General features: G+C 51.0%; 1 protein-coding gene across 1 annotated transcript in view; it reads right to left on the bottom strand.

Moving 5' to 3' along the window:
• The window catches only part of ANKH (ANKH inorganic pyrophosphate transport regulator), a 128,599-nt gene that overhangs the window by 10,255 nt on the left and 90,440 nt on the right, over positions 1-27,904 (bottom strand). The window contains exons 5-8 of the mRNA XM_044233696.1: positions 26,092-26,262; positions 24,289-24,423; positions 22,107-22,199; positions 18,070-18,165 (exon numbers count right to left, since the gene is read on the bottom strand). Of these exons, the coding sequence (XP_044089631.1) occupies positions 18,070-18,165; positions 22,107-22,199; positions 24,289-24,423; positions 26,092-26,262 (495 nt within the window). The remainder of the gene's footprint in view (positions 1-18,069; positions 18,166-22,106; positions 22,200-24,288; positions 24,424-26,091; positions 26,263-27,904) is intronic.

Raw genomic sequence — 27,904 nt, 5'->3', positions numbered from 1 at the left:
TACCCTGATGAAGACACGGATCATCTGTCCTTCCAAATATTTTCCATTGCAGCAAAGCCATAAAGATTAAGATAAGTGAGCATCACCCCAAGTCTGGACTTGCTTTGTGCCTTAGGAGCTGTGGAGGGCAAGCCATCCTGGGTTTTCCTGGTTGGAGGGAGATACCTCGGGCATATTCTCCTAAAAACGTAGGCTTCCAGGAGAATTGCTGGCATGCTGTATTTCTACTCTAGCCTGCGGTTTTCTGTGAGATAATGCTGCACGTTGCAATCTCTCTGTGTTTTGTAAGTCACCGTAAAGTCGCCGCTAGGTTTCAACAAACCCAGGAAAAAGGCGGGTGTGACCACATGTCCGAGACGGTGGTACAAGGAAGCGTCTGCGGCCAAGGCAGGTAAACCCTCCCCTCGCTTCTCCACATGGATAATGTTTGTCTGGAAGATTTCACTGCCTTCGATGAGATTATCAGTAAACTGTTGAAGGAGGGAGTACCATCTGAGGACACAGCAACAGCGAGCGGGTCCCTGTCATCCGACACGTTTATACTCATCTCAGCCTGGACGGGGTCACCGTGCTGGTCCCTTGCAAACCAGACGGTGAGGTTTAGTGGGTCGCTAATAGGTCCTCTGGGAGAGCGGCTTGATATTTCACTTCCAAAATTCCACAATTTTGACTTGGAGCCACGGAGCGACTCCGGTCTCCATCTGGTCTCCATCCGTGCCAAGGACCCCTTAAAGGTCCCCATCAAGGCCACATGGCATCGAGGTGCCTCTCTGGAGCTTTCAGTCCCATACACGAGAGCCTAGACTGGCTCTTTTAGAACAAGGAAGCTGGAAGCCATCAGTCTGGTCTGGGGCTTTAGCAATCCCGGGTAACGATTCAAAGAGAAGGAAAACTGCCTGTCTCGATGCTTCCTTTCTTTTCTCCCCCAAATTTCTTCTTCTTCTTTTTTTTTTTTTTTTTAAGATTTTTTGTACATTCATTTGAGAGAGAGACAGAGGGAGCATAAGCAGGGGGAGAGGCAGAGGGAGAGGGAGACAGACTCTCCAGCGAGCCAGGAACCTGACATGGGGCTTGATCCTAGGACCTAGAGGTCATGACTTCAGCCGAAGGCAGACGCCCAACCATCTGAGCCACCCAGGTGCCCTTCTCCCCCAAATTTCTAAATATGGTCCCTTTGCCTTTGCTGTGCTTCCAGCTGCCTTCCAGCAAGCTCCTGAGAAAGTCACTATTCCCTGCATCGCCGGAATACGTGCGACTTAGAAGTAGGCGTGGCATTGGTTAAAAGCGGCCATCAATAACGATCTGCATGTCATCTTCCCCTAAGAATAGCAACCAGATCACCTCTGACCAGCCTGTTTCTGAAAACAAAAAGCTTCAGAAGTTAACCTAACAAAGGACATTTCAGGAAAAGTGAAGTAATTCTAATGAGTTGCCCAGAGGTGGCTTCCCTGGGAACAAGCCCTCCCAGTTGACCATGACATGCCGTGTTCCTCAAATATTTGCAGAGCCTAATGACATTGACTTTTCCAAACCAGAACACAAACCTAATAAACTATGGACAATGAACAGAATTTGTTCTCCTTGGAGCAGGTGTGCGGTTGGCTTTTTTTCCCCCCTGCAGAGCTTGCTGTCAATATTATCTCATTAGGAAGTAGCCAGCAAAATGGAACAACCCACTCAGTGCCCAGGTCTGGGTTTTTCTATTTATTCTCCAATAAAAGGAACCAGGGCTTCTTAGAAAAGTGGCTTTTTCGAAGATCAGGGCAGGAAACATACGAGATGATCTGCCTGGAGTAGCGTGTCAAAGGACACAGGAGCTCCCGATAGCCAGAGCTGGAACAATAACACCAGAATAATACAGTATTGAATTATGACCCACAGTATACAAGAGCCCCCCATGGATCCGTGCTGATTTAAACAAATAGGGACAAAGCTCCCACACAGACTGCCACATGATTTATATTCTGGACGAGGCCTCAAGGGGGTGGTGCATACCTCCCCTTCCCGAAACGTGGGCTGACCACAGCCACTGCCTCCGAGAGACAGTGCCTTCCAGTGGGGAAGCAGTGAACGCGGTCTCGGCCAGGCCATCAGGGCCGAGGTCAACAGCGATGAAGTCATGTTGATTGCACATATTCTCAGTAAGATGGGGGAACGGCTCTTCACCTGGTCGGCTTCCTCCCTCCAGACCCATAAGCCTGGTCTAACAGAGAAAAACCTCAGACGCACCCAAACTTAAGCCCTAACGAGTATTCCTCAGACTCTCAAAGCCACCAAAAATCGGTTTGAGAAACTCTCACAGACCAGAGGAGGCTAACGGACGGGAAGGCTCTCTAATATAGTCATGCCGCAGGGACCTTAGAACACAAGAAGGACACGAGGAAAAAGCTGGTGAAATCGGAACGAGCCCTGGAGTTTACTTCATGGTGGGGTTGGCCTCTCGGGTGCCTCGCACGGGCCCGCGTGGAGCAAGATGGAGTGAGGGAGCTCTCTGAGCTGCCTCTGCCAGTTTCTGTAAACCTAAAATAATGCTAAAAGGTTATTGAAATAGAAGATCCGTGACACATTCCTCTTTTATTTGACAGACTGTAACTCTTTTTCTGAGGACCAGGCCACTGATTCTGACATTTCTATTTTGAACTAGGAAATACTTATTTACGTTTCGAGATATACTCTTCTCTAGCAGAGCATGGACCTCTCCAGACAGAGCCTTCTACCTTCACGATCGCCCATCTCCTGCTTTTCCTTTCCTCTCATTGTATTAGCCTCTTTAGAAACTAACCACCACTGGGCCACAGCCCTCTCGTTCACAATCAGGACAGGAAGCTCCCGGCCGGTATAGATGCCACGGTCAGGGTTTGAATGACGGTGTGCCCCCAGAGGGGTGATCTGTTAGGCTGGCCTCACTTGGATGTAGTTGTTCTGTGATGGGGGCAGTATTTAACCTTTCGCTTCCAGATTTGTATAACGATGATCTAAACTATGATCAAGTTCCGCCGTGTATTAGAATCCTCAAACGGGATTACAGCATGCTCAGAGGGCGAAGGAAGCCCTAAGCCTTACAGAAATTTCCCTCTTGGGTCTAAGACCCTACAGTCTGAGTCAAAGTGACCAGAACCACAGAAAAGGCATCCTCTCCAAGCCATGCTTCCTCACCTGCAGAGTCAGTCCCTGCCCTGCCCTGGAACAAGGATTTGGGAATGGGATTTGAAGAAGCCAGTTGCTTCGGTCAGGGTCTGAATGCAGAGAGCCTCTAAACCCAGCCACCGTGGCACAGCAGTGTCTGCACGTCCCGAGAGGGACCCATTCCACAAAGAACCAGGCCAAGAGCTCTGGGTTTGACTTCATTTCCAGAAGCTGTTGACCGTGCCTTTGAGGAACACACAAAGCCATCTTCGTGACCCCAAATGCTCAGGAGGAGTAGCAAGTCGGAGATTCTGATCCCCGAAGCTAGAAAAAGGGAGACACATGCAGCTGTTTTGAGTTAACGTGGTCAGCCCTGGGCATCATTCTTATTTGGAGATTTTACTTAGAAAGAAATTCAATATCCTTTTAATTGGACTTAAGTCTCCACTGGGTAAGCCGGTGGTTAACCGGCAGCCACACCGTGTCCACAGAGGTGGTTAGGAGCTTGGCTCCTGACCAAGGGCTTGGCGACTGTGTGCATTTCCATGCTGGTGCTGGCTCATTCCCCCAGTGCAGGCGACCAGACCACCAGATCGTCCACGGCCCCACACGGAGGAGCCTGCCCTGTGCCTTCAGGGCCCTCTCAGCACCTGGCGGAGTCCATGGGATCAATCAGTCTTAGCTGCCGTGATCATAAAAGCTTTTCTGGGACACAAGGAAATGTTAATGGTGGAGTCATCTGTAGGCGGTAAGATTAGGATTGATTTTATTTTCCTTTGTACTTTCCTGTTTTCCACAAAGCACTTGTAATCTTCTTCCTTTGTCAGAAAAACATTTTAGCATAAAAAGGACCCCTGTATTTGCTTCCCAGATCAAGTCAATATGTGCTTATGGCATGGGTGTGAGAAATCCTGATTTGGACGGGGGGCAGCTTTTACAAGATGGCTGCCAGTTCAATTTTCTTTCTTTCTTTCTTCTTTCCTTCCTTCCTTTCTCTCTCTCTCTCTCTTTTTTGGGTAAGATTTTATCTATTTACCTGACAGAGAGAATGAGAGAGCACAAGCAGGGGGAGCAGCAGAGGGGAAGGAAGAAGCAGGTTCCCCGCCAACCAGAGAGCCCGATGCAAGGTTCAATCCCAGGACCCTAGGATCATGACCTGAGCTGAAACCAGATGCCCAACCGACTGAGCCACCCAGCTGCCCCATGACTACTCAGTTTCCATAACCAGTGTCCCGGGGAGCTGTGTCCCATGTCATGACATTCGGAAGGCATGCGGATTTGATTTGCTTGCGGGTGGAGGGGAGCCCTCAGAAAAAGCAGGACCCTATTGGGTAGCCCATGCCTGTCTTGCCTGAGTCTTCAGGGAGAGCTGATGAAGACCTGAGGAACATCATTTGGCCTTTTGATTCTTAAGATCAAATTGCGTTGGCCATATGCCTATGGCAGGGGTGGGGTGGGGTGGGGAGTTCAGCGAGGGTTTTGTGGGTCATGGTCATGGTTCTGGGCCAGGCGGGGGGGAAGGGGGTGGAGAATGGGGGTGCCATGGTCAGAATATTGTGCTGACAGGCCCGCTGCTCTGTGGTGTTGTGTGAGGACTGACAGTGGGGGGGCACAGGCAGAAGCAGGGAGCCCCGTCATAGTGGGGAGATGGGTGTTACTGTAACTGTGGTTACAGTACAGGGAGTTGGCGGAGAGAAGAGGAAGGGTTGGTTCGGAGGAATTTGTGGTTAGTATTAAAGGGAAGTCCTGGGGACAGAGGTGAGGCCGGAAGAGGGAGGGATATGGTGGGATGCGAACGAGCTGTGTTCCATGTCAGCCTGGAGCCCGGGGCCACCGCGGGTGCCCTTCTGGCCTGTCTAGTCCAGTTTCTCCCTCCCTTTTGCTGGCTGCCACCTGAGCTAGACGTGGTCCTTTGGAAGAGTTTTCCCAGTGCAAATAGTGAGCTCATGACCCAGCATTTTTTCAGGATGTCTCTTGAAACCAGCGTGAGTCCCAGTTTTGAAGAAAAAAAAATGCCATCTTACTAGAGCAGGAATGACTAAAGCAGACACAATGGGTGAAAATAGCCAACGAGCCCCATTTCAGGACATCAGCATTGAAGAGGGTGACAGGGGTGGGAAGGGGGGGGCAAGCCTGGGGCAACAGCCAGAGGGCATGACTGCCGACCTGTGGGCTGGCGCTCTAGGGGACTGCCGATCCACCCTGACAGAGAAGGGACAGCAGGGGACAATGCAGAGGGAGAGGACACTTTCGCAGAGGAAAAAGTCACAGGCAGGGAAAACCTGGAGAGGAAGGGTCACGAGTATGACATCACTAGCTAGCGGGGAGGCTCGGGGACCGGCGTCTGTAAGGTCAGGCCCGCGGACAGCAGTAGGGGAACGAGATGGGGTAGACCGCAGCTGTCACAGAGACGCCAAACATGGAAAAGCACGTCACAGAGTGTCTGTGGCGTCCCTGATAGTCTCAGTGTGGCTTGAGGACAGTCACACTTGTTACGCATCTTCCCCGGCACACATTCCTAAGGGAGTCTATGCACAACCCCAGCGTGCGCACAACTCCCACCCCCCTGCCCTTGTGAAAGCACAGCCGTGGTAAAAAGTTCACGTTCTCGGATGTACATTTTAAAGTCAGCTTTTTACAAGAATATGAAAACGGAATCATTCCTGCCATCATTTCGATGGACTGAAACTGCCCCATTAGGACCCCCCATCAGGACACTCAGTACCTCGCCCAGAGCAAAGCCCCAGCTCCGAGCAAGGCAGAAATGACGCACTTCCTACAGCAGGGGGCGCCGTGCACCAAGTCTGCAGAGGGCGTTCCTGTTAGCGGCAGAATTTTTCATTCTTTCCCATTCTTGCCCGATTTGAAGAGTATTTAGAAAGTTCCAACCCAAGCTTCTGCTTAGCCTTAATTTTCCGTTGGCTGTTCACAGTCAAACTGAAACGTGCTCAGGCCTGGGGGCAGAGAGCCCGGGGAGCTGTTTGGTGGGTGGAGAGTTTTAGCTTTGCAAGATGCAGAGCTCTGGGGCTGGACCTCGGTGGTGGCTGGGGCACAGCCGTGAGAATGTACTGCCCTTCGTGTATGCAACGTATGTATGAATGTAATGTACTTTAACACTTAGAACTTGAAAGCCTTTACAATGTTGCTTTTTCCCCCCCTTCTAACAATGTTGCTCTTTAACAATGGTTAGGATGCTAAGTGTTCCAGAGAGGAGAAGAGAGTTGGGGGAAATGGGAGGGGGAGACAAACCACGAGAGACTGCGGACATGGAAAAACAAACTGAGGGTTTTGGAGGGGAGAGGGCTGGGGGGGTGTTGGGTGAGCCTGGTGGTGGGTATTATGGAGGACACACACGTATGCTTGGAGCACTGGGTGTGGTGCATAAACAATGAAGTATGGAATACTGAAAAAAAATTAAATTAAAAAAAAGATGTTAAGTGTTCCACTGGGCGCTTTACTGCAATGAAAAGACCTTTTTATACTGTCATTTCATGATGAAGTTTTTGGTGGAATTTTGGGCACCAATCGTCACTGTTTTCACCTCCTCAGAGTTCTTCCCAACAAACCAATAAGCCCCACAAATCTGCAGGGCCATGATGATTTCCTTAAAAAGCAGATGCTGGCGAAAGTGGGAAGGGAGAGCGGAGCTTTGGTGGGAAGGAGCAGCTCTTACCCCTTCTGATCACGCACCAAGAACCTTCCGTCGCTACACACTGTGGGGTAGTGAGGGAGAAAGCTTCGAATTCAGTTTATTTACCTTGGGTCCTTTTTGTCCTCCCCATGCACAAGAGGGTCATTTTCTTCTCCCGGATAATGGGAACAACGGGCGGGCAGTGTCCAGGCGCGGGGGTGGGGCCACCAGGCAGAACAAAGCCTCAAACAGGCCGTCCTTGTTGGAGACACAGGGTCAGCATGGTACTGTGGCCAGAATAAGGCCCGTAGTGTCCGCTGCCCCGATGACCGAGGGACGGACAGCCCGCAGAGAAGTTCAGCAGCAGGAAGGTGAGACTGGGTCACTCTCATGAGCTAGATGTTTCAGTCTTTGAAGACAGGGCCAGCCGGACAAGGTCTCACGGGACAGTGGCTTTCCCTGGTTTGCCTGCTCAGATTCGGCAGCGCCCTGGCACACAGCCGGACGGGCTTTCCTGCCAGGCAGCCCTGAACCGGGCATGTTCCAAAGCAGGAATTCCTGCTGCTTATGGGGTGATGCACTATGCGACCCCACGAAGCAGCAAGAGGGGAGGAGGGACGTGCGGCCAGAGCATGTGAGGCCCTCCCCTCTACACGTGGAAAGTAGATGGACATGGGACATGGGAGCATTCATTTAGAGCCCAGGATGCAACACTGGCCCTTAAATAATGCAAAACGGCTCCTAACGGGGGACACTGGGGCAGCGGCCAGCAGCACGGGTCATGGTGATGTCCCCAGCCTGCAGGCAGGGCACCTTCCTTCCCCAAGATGCTGCTTTTTCTGCCAGCAGCACCTTGGACCCAGAGAGCAGCAGGTGGCCGGAGCCGGGTGCTGGCCGGGATTTGGGATGCTCTACGTACTGATGGGGACAGCGACTTAGCTTCCAAAGGGAGCTGGAGGGACGAGGAGGCAGAGCCGAGTTCCTGTTCGTAGCTTTGGGATTTGTGCTTCCTGGGGACTTATCTAGTGTGAACAGCATAAGAAGTATTTCAGGATCGTCTGAACCTCACCGAAAGGGATTATCTCGCGTGTCCCAGAGAAAGCACCAGTCTGCTTCCTTCTCTGACGCTGCTCTCTCGCTCTCCGTCCCTCCTGGAGGGACCCTCGAGGCCTGAAGCCCTGAAGCTTTAGGATTAACATGTTTTCAATACCAGATATCTTCGTCTTAAATTCTGCAGTGGCCTCCAGCCCTTGATGGCCTCTATGTCCCTCCAGACTTGGGGCTCTGGAAGGCAAGGGTGGCAGAGGCAGCCCGGTGTGTTGCAATCCCATTCCTGATTTCTACAGACCACTCACTCGGTCACTGTTTGTCCATCAGCCTCCACCCTAATCCTTCCCGCACAAGGCTTATCTCGGGAAGCTGGGGTCGGAGATGGAGGACAGCCTCCTGGATGGGACTCTGACCTGCCAGGAGGAGGAGGAGGCTCACATGGGAGTGAGGGACTGCCCCCACTCCCAGTAACCAGGGACAGTGAAAACAAAAAACAATGATCTAAAGAAAACAGATTTCAAATTTTGTGGAAAGGAGGTAAGACCGAGTAGCGCTGGGGCTTCTGAAAGGGGCCGGAATGCTCTCCCAAGAGAGATGGCCTCCTGCACCCGGAAGAGAGGAGGGCACACAGGCACCTGCTTGCACACCGAGGTGTTCGCTCAGCCCAGCTTTCCCCGGCTGCCTGTCCCAAACGGCCTCTCCCTCACGCTGCTGCCTTTCATTTTTCTCTAAAGCACCCTGTGCACTTTGCAGAGGGGCCGTGAAAAGATGGATGGCCTTCCAGATGCCAGGCCACACCAGTATCGATCACTTTATAGAGCAGCAGGTGTGATTAAATTAAGGATCTTGAGATAAGATTATCTGGGAATGTCTGCGTGGGCCCTAAACATCACATGAGGGCTGGGGAAAGGGGCGTCCGGGCAGGCACAGAGAGGGTGGGGTGATGCGTAGGGAGCCGGAAACCGGGGTGCCGTGGCCCACCAAGGCAGCCGCCTCGGGGAGTTGGAAAGCACAAGGACCAGGCCCTTCTCCGAAGCCACAGGAGAGAGGGAGCCCCCCAACCCTTCGGCGGCAGCCCTGTCCACTGAATTTCGGCTTCTGGCCTCCAGAACAATGAGAGAGTAAACTCCGGTGGCTTTTTAAGCCATCAGGTCTGTGGTGATTGTTACACCAGCCAGAGAAACGACCCCGAGGCCCGACCCCATCATATCCGTAGCCTGCCTGTCTTCTCCAGGTGAGAAATCCCACGAGCAAAGCGACTTGGTGTGTTTACTTCCCCGTGGAAGCCTCAGAGCCGGGCAGGCCGCAGGGGTCCGGCCTGGTGGAAGGCTCGCCACCCGCCACCCGCCACCCGCAGAGCCTCGCGCTTCATTCCAAAGCTCAGGCTTTGGACAATGTTTGCGATGCGCACGTGTGTGGCTTAAACTCTTCCCATGCGGGCACGTCTCATATTGGGTTGGTGTCTACAGATATACTGGACTTCTGAGCCAGAAAACTGAAAAACATCGATTTCTCTTGCTGGGTCACGGCAGACTGTGGGGTGACAGACATTTCTGAGCTGGAGGGAGCACTGTCTGTACCCCGCCCTGGAGCCTACAGACAGGAAGGTGCGATGGGACATGTGCAGAGCTTTCCTGGGTCTCAGGGAGGAAAATGGTGCATGCATTATACGTCTTGTGTATGCGTCATGTCCTTCTATAGAAGATACGTATAAATCGATCCAGACGCCGATTTTTGTTGAAATGCCCCCAAAATTCCCACGGAAATTTGGAGGGATATATTAGTAAAACTAGAAAAATTCACAGATGCACTCATTGGCATCCAAGGTACCCAGAGCTGTTTGTTTACATAGGCAGACATCTTAGGCTCCCTTGGAATCCCGAGTGTTTGGGGATTCCCCGAGCACGGGAACCGCACTCTTGGCTTACAGCCTGCCTGACTCGAGCTAAGCTGAAAGGTCTTACAAGGTGGGTATTTTTATCATGTCCTTCTGGCAGCCAGGGAAGCCGAGGCTGTTTCGGATGACCTTCCAAGCTGCCCAGCAGGTGCACGGAGGAGCCAGTCTTTGACCCCAGGCGCTGGGACCTCAGGGACACATGGGTAAACGCCACACTCTGTGGCACTGAACTCAGGCTGGAGGCCAATCCCTCTCCCTGGCCCCCTGGCCATTCAGTGAACATGCAGCCCGGCCTCCGAGCCCCTCTCGGACTTGTGAGGCTCTGGAGCTGTCCGAGCCCCAGCCGGTAAGAGCCATCTCTCAGGGAGGATGAAAGAGAGGCAAAGGCCATCGATCGTTACCTAAAAGCGACTGGACTTTCCAGGTCACCTTCCAAGTCCACCTCCAGGGGCAGGGGACGGGAAGAGGCAGAGCCATGACATACCTGTGTGACCTGAATGTTTTTTGATTGTTCTCCTTTGTTCCCGGGTCCTGTGGTCTCCGGCGTCGGTAAGCACACAAAATGACCATTTAACGTGCGAACTGGGGTTTAATGTCCTCGATGTGCTCATCTCACACACAGCTTGAGATACACACGTCTGCGTGGCGTTCTTCGAGATCACGGAGGTATTTGCCGCCGGCTTGGCTGACGCCCTACGTATCCTACCAGTGTCAATCAAGAGGACACCCAGAGTTTCGGGCCAGCAGGACACGCACACGCCCAGGGCCCCACGCGCCTGGGGCTGTGTGGGCGCGACTGCGGTCAGAAACCCGAGAAGCCGCCATCAGCCCGGTGCTGTCCGTGCATCTTCTTGTGCACGGCTGTCGGGAGGCTCTGGACGGGCTCTGGCTGTCAGCGGAGACTAATAAAAACCGCCTGAAAGAACCCCAGAGAGTCATGAAAGAGGACTCCTCCAAGTCTGCGAATGAATCCCCACCGGGTTACTTTGCCATTTGGCCGGAGCAACAGTTCACGACCGTCCTCTTCCTCTGATCGACCTGCTGTTGCGCCAGAAGAGCCTGGGGGAGCCTGGGAAGCACGCCAGGGATGCGGGGCCGGCCGGCGGCCTTCAGCCCGGGCAGGATTCTCCGGCCGAGGGGGACTTTGCCGCACCCCCAGGTGGGGACGGCCGCATCTTACCGGGACGTGTGCTCTCTGCACAACACAGGTGTGTTCAGACCCGGTAAACCGAAACTAAGTAATCTGTATCATTTTGTGCCAAATCAGATACCATTTATAAGATCCGAGGGGGAAGCAGTGGAAGTATCAACGTTCTGAGAAAATCTGGGGGAATAAATACGACTGAATTTGTTCCCGGGAAAGCGGGAATGTGTTTTGGCTTCCCAGTGTTCGTGACGGAGGGCCTGGTGCAGAGGCACTAGGTCATTCGATTAGTGGAAAGCAGAACAAAGCCGGAGAGCAAAGTTACCTAAATTGAACACGGCTGCTTCTCCTGGACGCTGGGATGCCAACACCGCCCCGCCCCCCAAGCCCCAAAAAACCCACATCAGCAGAGATATAGTTAATCGCATCAATCTGGGGACCATCCCGTCCCCCCGAAAAATACTTTTATCTTACATGGAGAATCGGGAAACAAAAGAATAGAGATGTCTTATGGAAACAGTAAGTGGGGAGATTAAAAAGAAAACAAGTTGTAGAATCGTTACGTTTGGCTGATCAATTCACGTGGCCTTCAGTGACTACAAAAAGATTCTTTCTTTGGGAAACAATGGGGTGTGAGTTCCCCAAACCGGAAGGCTTACGGCAGCTCGAGGTTCTGGCCTCCCAGGCCTGGAGTCCAGCAGTCAGGGGGGCAGTACCGCGATCAGTTTGCAGTGTCTGGGGACGGTCCCCTCCAGGCCTGTCCTGGCTTTTGGCTGCAACACGTGGTCTGGATGCCCCCCACCCCCGCCCCGTCAGACCAGCAGTCCTACTGAATTAGAGTCCCCACACCTTCCTTATTCACCTACTGGGAACGCATCTTAACCTATTTCCAAATAAGACCTATTTCCACATTCTGAGGGACTGAGACACAATTGGTGGACACAATTTGGTGGACACAATTCAAGCCATGAGAGTTTGGAACAGACGATTCAGGGTTGAAGGCAGATTCACACTTTCCCTTTTTACTACCCATGATGTCAAAAAAGCAAAGCTTAGGAGGATCTGGAGTAAAAACCTATTTTACGTTTTTAGAAAGAACCAGATTCTCCAGTAGTAACAGCTCCTGCCTGGGAGCCTCCTGTGTGAGGCAGTGCTGTCTGCTGGTACCTGGTGGCAACCTTCTCTCCCCACATTAAGTGACGGCAACACACACGTACACACCACCAAACAGCCTCCGTTTGTTGAAGATGAGGGAGGCCAGTGGGATATACTCTGGAGACCCGGGCACGATCCCAGGACCTCGGCAGGGTCTGAATCTGGGGTCTCAAAGCCACCTCTGGAGAAGCTGGGAAGACACTCACTCTATACCTGCCTTCCTGAAATAGGCCAGCTCACCAAAAACTGGAAGAGCTTAACTGGCCAACTGACAATCTGTCAAATTCACTGATTTCTTAAAAATTTGTCTTTTTTTTTTTTTTTTTTAAAGATTTTTTTTTTATTTTTATTATTTATTTGAGAGAGACAGTGAGAGAGAGCATGAGCGAGGAGAAGGTCAGAGGGAGAAGCAGACTCCCCATGGAGCTGGGAGCCTGATGTGGGACTCGATCCCAGGACTCCAGGATCACGCCCTGAGCCGAAGGCAGTCGTCCAACCAACTGCGCCACCCAGGCGTCCCAAAAATTTGTCTTTTTAACTCTTCTAGAATTTATAGTGATTTGTACTGGGAGGATAGGCAGGGCCCTGGAGGGCTGTGAGGGCCCCAGGGGTCTCTGGGGCCTTCACATCCTCCTGACCTATCTGTGTCCCTCACCTCTGTCTCTACTCCATTTTGCCTTGACTTCCAACCTCTCTGTTCATTTTCTGACCCATAGTCTCTCCCCCTTCTCCTTCTGACCCGCACTCTTCATCTTCCCCTCTTGTCTTTCTCTGGGTTAAAGGGATGCTGGGTATGATTGTATAGGTTGTTCACTGCACAAAAGTACCCGCCTAGCTCTGCCTGCCAAGATCCATTTGGACAGATACCCATTTCCATTTTGTAGAAAGGGGGTTGGGGAGGCCTCATCAGCAGCCAAGCCTGTGCCTTGCACGGATTCTTCTCCAACTCTCTTGCAGCAGAGAGGCCGCCCTCTTGGCACTTGCTCCCCAAAGCTAGAGCAGAAAGGAGCTTAAGAAAATACCAAATGTTCTTAAAATGCTATTGTGAAATCAAAAGAAATTGGTCAACTAAAATCACCCAAAGACTTCTCCATTTAATTTGATTGGCTATGAACTTTAGAAATACGTAAAGAGGGGTGCCTGGGTGGCTCAGTGGGTTAACCCTCTGCCTTTGGCTCAGGTCATGATCCCAGCGTCCTGGGATCGAGCCCCACATCACGCTCTCTGCTCAGCAGGGAGCCTGCTTCCTCCTCTCTCTCTGCCTGCCTCTGCCTACTTGTGATCTCTCTATGTCAAATAAATTAAAAAGAAAGAAAGAAAGAAAGAAATAGGTAAAGAAAACATCTGGAGTAGATTGGCAATTTGATAAATTTAGCAAGTCAATCCACTGGCTTCACCAAACTGGCCTAGCACCCAGGAATCGAAGTCTATTGTCTATATATCAAAAGGATTGTTGAGAAGACACATCCTACCCTGGTTAGCGGTTCCTATTTTACCCCTAAATCTAGAACCCGGGAAGGACTCAGGGTAAATCTAGAGAGGCTAGCTAATAAGAGGGTGAGTTTCTGCACAGTTGGTATTATCAGTGCCTTTCCCCAAGAGGAACGAATGCTGTTCCTGCTTCCTGACTACAAGCTCATCACCACTTCCTCCAGCCTGTGTTCCCCATGGTTTTCTGCTAGAGAAACAGGCTTTAGTACATAGTGATTATCACTGGGCTTCACGTCAGTCACAGCAGTGATGGAGACCCAGGCTCTAGCAGAAGGTTTGGGGCACAACCAGCCACCGGTTTGGATCCCAGCACCGGCTCAGCCTTGCCTTGGGCATGGTTGATGGCTGCTCTGCCATGTGCCCTCTTCTGTGTGGCCGCCATGCCACAAGCTCTCGCAATGCAGCCTACTATCCAAAGTCTTCCTTCCAAATTGCCTTAAGCTGTGTACGTTTCCGAGCCGTGTGTTCCTTTACTCCAAACAGCAGCTGGGCCGTCCGTAGTCATCTTGCTAACACGGTTTGCATCATGTCTGCTCCTTTGCTGCCACGGAGGGGACCCCAGTTGACCTGACAGTTCTACCATTTTGAAGCTCATCTCTTGGAGGATCTAAAGCTCCCCCTTCCCTCACCCTCCCTGCCATCGAACGGGACCATCAGCGCTTCTTCCTGAAGGCAGCTCCGAGGGGCCGAAAGGAAGATGCTTCCCGAGTATTTGTCCTTTTCAATTCTACCCGCCTCCTCAACCCCTCTTCACAGATGTTTGCTGCCTTCTGTGAAGGAACACTCCCAGATAAAACCATGAGGCAGAACCAACTTTTGGAGTAGGATAGAAACTCTGAACTACATTGTGAATCCATACTAGGGTGTGAATAATGATGTGCATTGTAGCATACTGGAGTATTAGTGTCTTATTAACCATCAAAGGTGACACAGCCGTATTTTTCACAGGCCAAGGTGGATGTTCATCCCCAAAATGTCAGGGGTCCAAGAATGAGCCCACTCTGATGAAAAGGTGGATTTTTTGTTGTTGTTCTAGACAGCACACATTTTCTCTTTAAAAAGAGTCAGCATCCCTGGGTCTGTAGAATCTCTGGAGTCAGCTCTTCTCAAAGACCCGAGGAGAAGAGCCAGTGAGCCCAAAGAAGCAGAGCCCTAGAGAATGCTCTGATCCCAGGTGATGTACAGAAGGTTCTGGAACCATCAGAAAGCTGAGAGTCTGTATGTAACCTCATCCACTGGAATAAATACAATGTGCACTGCTCTTGAGTATTTTGGTGGCCTTCAGTGACATTAGTTCCCCAGCACTAAGAAGTCTTAAAGTTAAAAAAAACAAAAATGGGGGGCACCTGGGTGGCTCAATTGTTAAGTGTCTGCCTTTGGCTCAGGTCATGATCCTAGGGTCCTGAGATTGAGCCCTGCATCGGGCCCTCTGCTTAGTGGGGAGCCTGCTTCCCCTCCTCCCACTCCACCTGCTTGTGTTCCCTCTCTCACTGTATCTCTCTCTGTCAAATAAATAAAATCTTTAAAACAAAACAGAAATGGACTTGAGAGGAAAGGACCTCTCAAAAGCTTTAAAAGTTGGACAAACTGAGGGCAAATCATCATTGGTTCCTTTGACTCAGAGGTGAGTCCTAAGTGGCGGTTTATTGAGCGCCTCCTTTGTCAGACAGGATTCTTGGCCCTGGGCGTGGAAGGTGGCTACGTCGCACACCCGATGTGGGCACTTCAGAGCCTACGAGAAGCGACAGATGTGAAGACTAAATACAGAAAGTGCTACAAAAAGGAATGTACACATTATAGTGACAGCTTAACACTTAATTTAGGAAAGAAAAACCAGAAACCAACCCTACACCTGAAACTAATGTAACATTGTGTGTCATTTATACTCCGAATTTTAAAAGTCGCTTACAAGGGCGTCTGGGTGGCTCAGTCAGTGAAGCGTCTGCCTTCAGCTCAGGTCATGATCCCAGAGTCCTGGGTTTGAGTCTCATGCAGGGCTCGCTGCTCAGCGGGGAGTCTGCTTCTCCCTCTTCCCCTGCCCCTCCCCCTGCTCAAGCTCTCTCTCAAGCTCTCTCTCTCAAATAAATAAATAAAATCTTAAAAAAAAAAAGTTGCTTACTTTCCCCCTATGTCTTTTAAGGTCAATTCCTGTGGCTAAGATGTTGGACCAATGGACTGAACCATTGCAAGCGTAATGTATGTGAGGCACTTCCCGAGCAGCTAACTCAAATACTCCTGTTTTTTGTGTGAAAGAAACCGCCATTTCAAGCATGACGCCCACGTCTGGAGGCTCAGGGCCAGAGAGCGGTTCCTACCTGCTGAAAACTTCACAGTTGGGACAAAAGGGCCCGCAGAGTGGGCCTGGAGGCTGGCTTCTGGCAGGTTCCGTTCCAGGTGCTCAGCTGAGTCACTAATCCTCTCTGAGTCCCTTCCCCTTCTAAGAAAGGAAGGGTTTCGTCTCGCTTGTCTCCAAGTTTTTTTCCAAGGAAGGACTCTGAGTCTCCATTTCTATGGGGAAAATCTACCCTGACACACTCCAGTTACAGGAAAGAGGACAGGATTAGAATAATGACATAAATAAAGTCTTCATCTGGGAAATCTAGGCATTTTTCTAAATCATCACCATTTCAGAAACAAACCAGTTGCTTATCTCAGAGCGACAGATTATTGCCCGCGCACCCAGACCAGAGAAGAAACAACCTCAAACCCAGGCTGGTGGAGTTGTCCATCCGACTCAGCTGTAGCCGGGCAGGATGTTTAACCGGAGTGAGAGCAGACAGAGGAGGTCAGACCCGGATCGCCGAGTCACTGACAACTAGAAGCTTCTGGCGCTCAGTGAGGGATGAGGGCCAAGTCACAGAACCTGGCACTTGGTTCAACTCAACTTTTGACTTCCAATCATTTCCCATCGTCTCCAAAAGCTGAGGTCTGTTCCTGGAATAGAAGCCTTCTCAGCTTTTTTAAAATACTCTTTTAAACAGTTTCAAGGCTGCTCACTGTTTTCCTAATATTTTAGGGAACTGTGGAAAAACTTGCACACCATAGAGAAGTGACACAAATAGGGGAGCAGGGTTTCCTGGGGTAACCGACGACACAGGCGCGCTATGGGGAATTCCTCCTGGGCGAGGTGGCACAGGAAGGTGCTCCTGACGCCCCTCCCCCGCCGCCTCCAGCAGAGTCCAGAGGGAGGGACTGACAGGAGGGGCAGGTTGGGGCAAGGGGCTGCTGAGGACACAAGGTCACCATCGGTGACGTGACCGGCTGTTAGTTTCATGTTGCCCTTGTTACAATCTGTTCAGGCGTAGGATCCGTGGATCAAAGATTAAGTCATGGGCTTTGGAAACGTATCCATCAAAGGTTTAACACGAGCTTAGGGCTCGATGAGAACTAAGGAGCACCATCAGGGCTCCTGAAGCCAATAGTTCTTGTGACGAGAGGAAGAGGGGCCAGAGTCACCGCGTTCCTCTCATCAGCGTAACCAGCCCTTCTGCCCCGGTTTTCGATGACCGGAGCTGCACACCCCTGGCATTTCTGGAACATACTTGTACTTTATAAACAGAGAATTTCTACAGGACTTAGGAGGACCTGCGGAGCCCAACAACAAAGAGGAAGACTGGACTGAGTTCAAAAGACCCGCATTTTGGGGCGCCTGCGGTCGCTCAGTTGTTTGGACCTCTGAGACTTGATTTTGGCTCAGGTCACGATCACAGGGTCATGAGCTCGAGCCCCACGTCATTGGATCCCACGCTCAGCTGGAGTCTGGGATTTTCTCTCTCTCTCTGCACCCCTGCCCATGCCCGGACCCTCGAGTGCGCTCTAAATAAATAAAATCTTAAAAAAAAAAAAAAAAAAAAAAGAGAGAAACCTGCATTTCTTTTTACCTCCTTGTCATCTCCCCCTTTAGAACTCAAAGGGCATGGTCTACAATGCAAGTTTGTTTATAAAAGTGCTTTTCTTTCTGTTTTGCTACTATAAACAACCTTCAATTATATACCATGTGCTTTGGGCTATCGACCACGTACACATTTTTTCCAAGTTTTTTGAACAGTATCTTTTACATTGAAATTACCCATGGGGATGGATAAAGGACGTGTGTTGTTTATGTAGGCTGTGCGCAGAGCGCGGGGCTGTCCCCGGGGCTCCCCGCTACGTCCCCAAGAATGACCCAGGGCCTGGGATCCTACAGGCCAGCAGAGGGAAGCAGCGTGAGTGGGGTGGGGGGAGGAGCTTCTACTGCGCTAACTCAAGTAACACCAACTCAGTTTGGAAGAGGGTCAGGGATGTTTATACACTTGACTCTGAATGTTGAATACGGGATCAGAAGTTATTCAGTAAGACAAGAGTACTATTAAAACAAAAGGCAGCATGTTAGAAATCCCCAGACCTGCCAGAAGTCTACCCTTTATTCCTAGATTCAACGACCTCCCTAAGGAACGACCGTTCATATTTTGGGTTGTTAATTAATTCCGTATAGCATCACAATGGAACACAACAGTCCTCCCTTTAAAATGGCCATTCCCGTTTCCCAAAAACAACGCCGGCAGGGGGCGTGGGGTTGTGGGTCTCTCCCCTTACCGTGAGTGATAAGGCCATGCAGACAAACGTGAACTTCTTGATGTGGGCCGCGGTCACGGTGTTGCTGGTGCTCACCAGTTTATTGCTGGGGTTATTCTAGGGGGAAGAGGAGGACAGGTTACCCTCGGCTGACCACACATGCCACTTGAAGAACGTCTTGTTTCGGTTTTATTTGATGCGTCTGAGGTATAGATGTCCCCTGACAGCTGGGAAGACGGCTGTCACTTTGTCTTTCTCAGGCAGCGGTCAGGTTGCTGGACGTGAACATGAACCGGAGGGAGTCGCAGATGGACGCTGGGCAGGGTCTCCTGAATGTGCGCTCCCCTTGCCACCGGGCCCCCACCCAGCCTAGCTCAGGGTCCCTACCTGTGTGGCCCCTCCTGGTCACATGGCATCTCCTCGAAGCCACGGCTCCCCTCTGGGGCCCCATCCTCCCCGCCAGTGGACCGGAAGGACGGGTGGGCATTCTCAGTCCTGCTTGCCCTGACGCTGACTACCCCCCTCGGATTCCAGACAGAAGCTCTTGCTCTGCCCCTAACACACGTGGTGTTTTCCCATTTCGTGCCTTTGCTCCTCCTTGTCCCATTGGATCTTCTAATTTTCAAAGCCCCCTTTTGAGGGCATGTCAGTGGCACAGCCCATCTGTTTCTGAAAGCCTCTCTGACCTTTTACTCCTAACTGCCCTGGGGTCCCGCTTGCTGGAGTGCTGGCCAACCCGAGAGCTCTCCAGGCGTGGGTATGTGTTCGGGGGGCAGGCATGGAAGCCTGTGAGGTAGGCACTGGCTCTCTCAGATAAAGGATTGTGCCCCCCACCCTACTCTTTCCCTCCTGCCACTTAGCATGATCTTTCTTGAGTAGAGAAGGTGCCCATCTCTGTTAGCGCTTAATTTTAAGCAAAGAGTGAGGACAGCTCAAATGTCCTCTTGCATATTCATTCCCGAGGCTTCCTGAGACTATCCCAGCGCCACCGTGAAGCATGCCCACCACCTGATCAGACAAGTGTCTGGTCCCTCACCATGAAACCAGCGGAGGAAAGAGCCCCCACCTCCATTCGGATCCAGTCAGCCCCAGAGGTGACCGACAGAAGCCAGCCCCCAGCAAGTGGCTTGCGTCTCGCTTAACAAAAGACACAGAGGCAGAATGCAGACAGGTTCCACTCGGAAAAGAGCTTCTGACAGTTCCTTTCCTTTGGAGGCTGCCGGAGATCTCTCACATCCCTTCCCCATGATGCCTCCAGCACAAACATCTGGTCGAGCCTATGTTTTCCTAAGTCCAGCCTCTAAAGCGGATCTGCTTTTCTCAGTAACAGACTCGGCTGCTACAGTGAAGTGCAAGTCACGGTAGGTGCGTCTCTCCATCTCTCTGGCCCTGGGGGACCCGTGAGAGAGGTGCCCAGGGGGCTCACCCCAAAGAATCCAACAACCTCAAAGCACTCATGTCACCTGTGATGGGACAGCAGGGTACCACATGTGTCACCTGCGGTGGGACAGCGGCATGTGCCACACATGTCACCTGTGATAGGACAGTGGTGTGCCACATGTCACCTGTGGTGGGACAGCAGGGTGCCAGAGAGCCCCAAGTGTGCTTTCATTTCAAAAACAGTGCGTATTTCTGGCAGCAGGGTTGGAATAAAGGAGCACATATCGTTAGATTGGTAGGCGTGTTTCGCTTTGTTTGCCCGATGCGCTTAGACGCAGACTCTTCCGCAGATGATAACTGAACGTCGGAGAGATTATGTATGCGAAATGCTCCCAGTGGATATTTAGCGAGAGCCGTCAGAAGTTATGCAAGAAATGTCAAATCCCTTATTCTGGAACGCACAAAGAGGCTAGGATTTCCATTGTCAGTGCAGCCAACTCTGCAAGTCCGCACAGAGGTGTCTCAGATGTGGGTGAATAGACAGCATTCACACGGACGGCTCGGAGGCGCTCCCTGGAATGCCCGGAAACAAAGAGGGAGGCTCCAGAAGGATTCTGCATGACCGCAGCTGCTGGCGAGACGTACGCTCGCTACAGGGGTTGCTTCACAGCACCTAACCCCGGTGATCATGGGCAAAACCAAGTTTTCCTTGGATGTTCCCCGTGAAACCGTACAGTGCTGTATTGCTATTGTTAAGCGGTATTATTTCAAGGTAGCCAAAAACATTCCAGATGAGACTTTCCCAGCCAGGAGTTTCTAATATTTAGTATCTGCTGTTCTCCTCTAGGTTTATTATATAATCTGATTCTCCAAGAGCTAGAAATTTAGCAAAAAGACGTATATCCATCTCGGTTTTCTAGGATTTACTTCTATGTTCATGTTCCTTAAAAGGAAAACAGCGATGTCTGCTCATAGATTGGGTTAAACTCATGCAAACAGGGTCTTCCAGGAGAAACGTCTGCTGGGGCGTGCCCTGGCTCAGGGTGCGAGGTGCAGAGGAAACCTCTCTGGGGCCCCACGCCACAGGCTGTGCCCTCTTCCAGAAGCCCACAGACAACCACACATTTGAGAAGCCGGACGCTATGTGGAGAGAGAGCGCAGCTTATGGCCTGTGGCTGGGCCTTGCTTTGTGGGCTTCCTGGGCTTCCTGATGCCCACGCGGGTCTGGCAGTGGGTGGGAGCGGGGCGAGGAGGGAGCCCAGCCTCAGCCAGCCAGAAAGTGGGGCGACGAGGGAGCCCAGCCTCAGCCTGCCAGAACCCACGCTGCCCGAACGGCCAGAGCTCATCGGCTGGGGTCCCTAGCAAAGAGGCCGCCTCTCCTCATATCCCAGGGCTCTTGCTGGGATCAGATAAAATGGCACTGAGCTGGTTCTACAGAAATTCAAGGCAAAAGGGTTGGTGTGAAAAATACAAGTGCAGGTGAGTGCTTCTTTCCTAGTTTTCATTTCACTGTATTTTTAAAAAGATTTTATTTTTTTATTTGAGAGAGAGAGCACAAGCAGTGGGGAGGGGCAGAGGGAGGGGGAGAAGCAGACTCCCTGCTGAGCAGGGAGCCCGACACGGGACTTGATCCCAGGATCCTGAGATCATGACCTGGGCCAAAGGCAGACGCTTAACTGACTGAGCCACCCAGGCACCCCCTTATTTTTCATTTTAAAACATTGTATAGGGGCGCCAGGTGGCACAGTCGGTTAAGTGTCTGACTCTTGGTTTTGGCTCAGGTCATGATCTCAGGTTGTGAGTTCGAGCCCCGTGTTGACCTCCGCACAGAGTCAGCACAGATTCTGCTTGAGTTTCTCCCTCCTTCTCCCTCTGCCCCTGCCTCCCGCTCACTCGTGCACACGCTCTCTCTCTCTCTCTCAAATAAACAAATAAATCTTTAAAAAAATTGTACACTATCTTTGGGGCTTATGTTTTGCTATAAATGTCTATGGGTTAAAGTCATTAAGCTTTAATGAAGAAGGACATTAGTTCAACGTCTGGTAGGACAGGGCCGACCCAGCCGCAGGCTGGGAGTCTGAAGGGTTGCTGCAAGCAGCGGCAGGGCCAGAGCTGTGGTTAACAGAGGCTTTCAGCGGGGATAAGTCCGCTGCATCCAGAGCAACCTGGACCCAGGCCGCTGCACAGACAGCTTCGGGGGGCATGGACATTGCGTATACCAAAAGACATCCATCCAGAAGCTTAGGACCTCAAGGGCTCAATCCTGTCTATACCTTCACATCTGTTATGAGGTCAGCAAAGCATCTGTTTAATTAAAAAAAAAAAACAAAAAAAGAAACAACAAACCACAGAAACAAAATCCAATGTAATAAACTTTTTTGAGATTATATTTTCCCTCTGTAAAAAATTTAATAATTTCTTAATCAGAATTACCTACAAGTGAATATCGTTTGGAGGGCATTAGAGGATTGGCATGAAAGTAAGCTTCATGACTTCTGTTATTTTCGGAGGGAAATAGTCCACAATGACGCCTGACGCCCCCCCCGCGCCCCGCCCCACGTTCATCTTACAGAGGGAGGTGAGACGGGGAAACAGCGTGTTCTTCATCGGAGACGCCTGTCTATCACAGGCTAATTTTAAAGCGAGTGTTTCCGACACCACGCCGCACAGGTGCTCACCTTGTCAAAAGCCGGGTAGACAGCGCGGATTTCCGTCAACCAGCCATATGGCATGTGACCCACAGGGTATGTGGCTGTCAAAATCGCCACAGCCTACAAGAGAAAGAGCCGGCAGTTAGTGTCGGCGTCCCAGGGAGGATCTTGCCACGGGCCAGAGGGAGCGGTCTTGGTGCGGCCACCACAGACGGATCACTCGACACTGGGCGAGAAGCGCTGGCCGGCCGCAGGCGGGACTGGGGGAACGGGGAGCGGCAAGTGCTCCACTGCGACCACGGATGGGAGTGGGATCGCGAGCCTGGGCGTTGGCTGGACAAGCTACGATTTGAACCCAGGCCCACCGGACCAGGGACCTTTGCTCCTTCCATTGAGCCAAATGGAGCCCTCCAGTCTAGCCCCTTTCTGGAGTCCCGAAATGCGATTCTGAGCCCTTTCTGCTCTCCAGGTAGTCTTTGCTTAGGGTTCACGTCTACGCCTCATTCCTGTCCTTCTGGGTGGCTGGCAGTAGGCTCTAGTTGGTGGCTTTATGGTTTTCTCCTTCCGACTCAACTCACTTTTAATCTGTCCGGCCAGAATAGCCCAATTCTGATTTTTAATTTAAGAAAACTAAAGAAATATATCTTGTGGAAACCAAACATATCCTTCTGTGAAAATGAGAGTTTCTCTTCTTATGCAAACGAAAATGAAGGCGAGTGAAAACAAAGCATCAAACCCTACATTTTGGCAGAGTTCAACTCTAAGTAGCTAGTAAAGGAGAATTACAGGCTTCATCTATTTTCATTAACATTACACTCATGCCTGGAACATGGGGTAAGTCCCCAGCTGGGCGAAAACACTACTGTGTAGACCCAAACCTTCCCTTGGTCACCTTCCAGCTGTGTGAAGCAGGGACCCTCTCAGACCTCCTTTCTGTTCCTCCAGCAGAACCATGGGAATGATGAGATCCATCACAAAGGTTTGCTGGGCGTCCATGAAATGTGCATAAATGGCGGACACGCAGTAGATGGTCAATACACGTCTGTCCTGTACCCTACACGCTGAGTCTCTATGCCACTGAGGTGATTTACCTTGGTTTTTCTTTTCTTTTTCCTTTTCCTTTTTTTCAAAGGGGAAGATGGAATTCTAGCACACAAGTTAATGGGGTCACATACGTTTTTTCTGAGCAACTTAAACTGTTGGTGTTAACTGAAAAAGCTATTGGGTTGTAAGAGCCAGCCAAGATGACCTTCGTGATCCAAAACACAAAGTCCAAGAACAAAGTGAGGCAGGAGAAAGCGTCCTGCTTGTGATTTATGTGCATCCCTTTCCAAGCCCACATGAGCTGCTTCCCAGGACATGGAAACTGGCAGGAAGATCCCCGGCTGGAGACACGCCGACGGCACATCCAAGGGCGACGTGGAAAGAGAAGGCCCTAATGAGCAGCCACCAGCCTTCCTGAAGGCTCAGCAGTTCCAGAGACGGAATCAAATCTCCAGAGGGCAGCGGAGGAGGAGACAAATGAAGTAACTTGATTTGTTCATACCATACTTGAAAGATGGAAAAAATGATTCAACTCTTTCTTTGGAGTAGCTGCCAGTTTCCAGACAAATTTCTTGAGCTGCGAGTGAGTAAATAATGGAGATCCTCATTTGGGGGAGGCCGGACTGCCAAGGAGCTCAGAGAGCCACGATGGGCCCGGGGTGTGGGGGGAGGGGCGTCCTGCAGGAAGGCGGGGCAGGAACAGGCGGGTTGGGTCGACATGGGGGCCCTGGGCCTCCCGGTCTGGGCCTGGGCACATCTGCTGCTACACGGCAGAGTCCGTGGTCTCCGGCCACCACAATGTTGGCGTCACACTGACTCCACAGGAACATGGAAAGGCCACTGGACGGGAGTCAGAACAATCTGGATTCCTCGACCAGCCCCGGCTTCTTGCTAGTTTTGCACCCTTAGCCTTGTGCCCATGCCTCAGATCTGGTCAACAAGAAGGATGAAGGAGATGTTTCCTTCCATATTCATAGAAGTAAACAGTCCCACGATTCTAAGAGCCTCTTGGCTTCTGAGTGTGAATGGTCGTCCATTACGATACCACAGAATTACCTGAGTTCTCTAGGCAAATTGGAAACAAGTCTGTGTCCACTTCCCTACCCTCCACCCCCATTCTTTAGAAGGTGACCACAAGTGGCCCCATCCCTAGAAACCACCCTACCTCAGTAGCTGCGGAACTACCACCAAGGTCCCGGGAAACAAAGAGGTTGACGATTGGCCTACTGATCCTCTGTGTGGCCAAGATGAGTGCCAAAGGCCACCAGAAGCTCAGCATCTTTCTTATGGTCGCATCTCCCTGTGTCAAGAAATGGAGATACAAATTCACTAAATTCTAGAAACAGAACAGAAAAAACAATTCAGAGTGAAAGCTTTTCCTTTTGATGTCAATAATGAGTCAATTCATTGTACTTAAAAATAATACAAGGAAAAGCCTCTGTAGCCAAGCCAATTCAAATTAAAATAAAACGTACAGTGTTATTAGAAATTAACTCAGACAGCTGGCAATTTACCGTGAAATCAAAGCACACATTTAAGTTTGATGGATCCAAATCACTCTTTTCCAAACAGGGCAGTTCTAACCCAGAAAGAACGCAATTCCATGGCCTGGAAAACAGGCTGGAAATTGGTTTTTGTTTTAATCACCAAACTGAACTTAACTCTCAGAAGTGAAAAAAAAATTACTATAATTTATTTCTGTAACCAGCTGGATCACAATTGTGCCTAATTATTGAGGTATAAATCTATTACCAAGGTTCTTATTCTGAAAGCTCTGACGGAAGTCACGTGAATGTTCAGAAGCATAAAAATGAAAGCATGGTCAAGAAAAGGTGATTTATTGCGAATTCTACAAAACCAAAAGATGTACAATCTTTAAAGGCTGGCTTTCATGATTTAACTTCGGTTTTGATTCTTCAGAGGGTAAGTCACATCGTGGAACCATGCCAGCCACTTTTATCTCCCCTTGCTGGCGGCTCAGGGTTCAGAGATGGATTGTCACCATCGAGACCCTTTTGATGTGGGTGTCCTAGTGACGGAAACAACTAGATCAGACTTTATTGACGGCCCGCCTCGGATCGAGGTAAGTGGTCAATACAGTTATTGTTCTGACATGCCAAGAGTAAGCTGTGCTCAAAGGCAGGATCAGAGGGTGGAGTGTGGGGCCTTCTTCGGGGCTGCGTGGACTCGTGCCTATCGGCCCCACAGCTAGACGGAAACCAAGCCCAGGGACGTCTGGTCCCGATGGGCGGGGTCAGCATAGACATGTCAGATCCTGCTTGCACTGACGCTGAAACAGTGCTCGGGCCAGTTGGGGAGGCTTATACCCTGCTGGCATCTGACTCCACTTCTGTCACCTTCCAGGAGGTGGGGGAGCTTCTGAGACCCCATCACTGTCTTTCCTCCCTGCACTCCAAGGTCTTGTATCCTGCGTGCTGTCTGGGCTCCCGTCTAACTGTTGCTTCTGTGTCGCTCTCATCTATGGGATGGGACGTAATGCAGCTGCTTGAGGGCAGAGAGCAGAGTTCTGTGCTGCCCATGCTGGCTACACTCTCTGCTCACGCCACAGGAGGCACCCGAATGAGTGACCGTGTCTGGCCAAGGTGGAAAGTATAAAGTACAAAAAAAGTCTGGGGTCCTGCTGTAAACTCAGAAATTATCCAAATGCGAGGTTAAGTGGGAGCTGTGGGCCCCCAGCTCCTTGTTGATGAATATATAGAACGACTTACTTTTGACAACAGAAGGTATGAAGAACCAAAACTGCCGTATCTACTCCTCAGCCTGACCTGACCCACTGTGCCTCAGTTTCCCTATATGCAAACAAGGAGGCTGCACCGTGACATCTCCCAAAGCCATTTACCGCCCCCACTCTGGATGTGCCCTGGCGCTGGACATCTCAGAGCACGGGCTTGTATACGGGTCTCCCATTTCCCAGAGGGCCGTCCCCGGATGCGCAGACCGGCCGTACCCCCAGCTCCGGTCCGCTCCGGTCGGGGATGATGTCGTGGATGTTCTTGTAGTAGCCCAGGCACAGGGTGGTGCAGCGCACCAGGGCGCCCATGTACAAGGACAGGATGGGGATGAGCAGAGGCTCTCTGCATTCCAGGTGACTGTGCAGTAAGATGGCGACAAACACGACCTGGAGGGCGGGAAGACAAGGACATGTCAGAGGGGAGACGACAGAACCCGTCAACCGGCGTGCCCGCCGGCTGCTGGCGCCCTGACGAGGTGGACCTCCGAGTGAAAACCTTAGTGCAGATGGGAGGACAGGAGCCGGGGCCGGGGCTCTGTGTGTCCTCAGGGGAACAGCACACAATCGCTTTGCTATATTCCCCTCCAAGGCTCTTCGATTTTTTTTTTTTTTAAGATTTTGTTTATTTGACAGAGAGAGAGAGAAAGTGCACAAGCAGGGGGAGCAGCAGGCGGAGAGGGAGGGAGAAGCAGGCTCCCCAGTTATCAGGGAGCTCAATGCAGGGCTCAGTGCCAGGACCCTAGGATCATGACATGAGCCAAAGGCAGACGCTTAACCCACTGAGCCACCCAGGCCGGCCCTTTCTAAGACTCTTTGAAGGCAATGATATATCTAGTTACGATCTCATTACAAAACATCTAGACACTTTTTTCCCCAGACCCCCAAAGATGTGGTAGAGGTTTGCCCGCTTGAGCCTGGATCCTGATACGCACATGTAATCCACAACGAAGGCCCAGGTCCACAAGGAAAAAGTAGTGGTGATCAGCGGCATATACAGAATAATAGACATTAACATTTGTAAGATGAAGTTTGCTAAAAATGCTGCGAAAAGCACCAGTTTCAATTATTACAAAACAAAGTCAACTGAAGTTTAAAATACTAACTTAAAAAGTGGAAGAGTTCGAAAAAATAGAGTCAGGAGAGATTAAAATAATAATAAAGTATTAATCTCTACTGACTGTATAATCTCTGAAAAAATTTAACAAATATTTAGCTTTCCTGTCTATAAAAGTCCGAGGAGCAGCCCAGCCTCTATGGAGCCATCCGGGGATTCACACATTCAGAAGACCACTGAAGACGGAAGACCACAAAAATTAACTAACGGGGAGGGGGACACTATTCTGGAGTTCCACTGACTTTTTAAAAAAGATTTTATTTTTAAGCAATCTCCACACCTAATGTGGGGCTTGAACCTACAACCCCGAGATCAAGAGCTGCATCCTCCTCTGTCTGAGCTAGCCAGGTGTCTGTGAGCTACCGTGACATTAATGGCCAAATATCCACGGAACAACAGGGATGCAAAACACACCACCACGGAGTGGTCCTGACCCATGGAGGCTTAACCCCAACACTGCAGTCCCAAGGAATCGGCGATGACCGAAAGTTGAAAAGGAAGCTGGGGACCGAGCATGATGAGCTGGATGAGTGCATTCAGCTGCCGGAAGGAACAGAGAACAGCAGGGTTATACAGACTTGTGAGTGCAGTAGAAGTATCAGATGCTGGAGGTGGTTTGTTTGCAATGTGGGCTGCGTCTTATGCCAGCTGTCATTCTCGAACCCAGTACACGAGGCTAATTCAGACCGGGAGCCTTAGGCATGGCTTGGCCGCATGGACACAACCAGGCTGCAGCTGCACCGAGGATGTGAGCAGACACCAGTTGGGGTGGCGCTCACACTCCCACTCCTGTTCCCCAAAAACGCAGTGGAGCCTGCAGATGAAGTCAAGATGCCCGTAACTGGCCCGTGCCTGTTCCTTTCAAGTGGGACAAGTAGAAAATGCCACTGAAGATGCAGACACGACCTGGGGAAG

This window comes from Neovison vison, chromosome 1 (assembly GCF_020171115.1).
Source record: "Neovison vison isolate M4711 chromosome 1, ASM_NN_V1, whole genome shotgun sequence".
In the NCBI taxonomy this organism is placed as follows: Eukaryota; Metazoa; Chordata; class Mammalia; order Carnivora; family Mustelidae; genus Neogale; species Neogale vison.
Note: the sequence above shows the minus strand (reverse complement) of the source record. Positions and strands in the feature narration are given on the sequence as shown.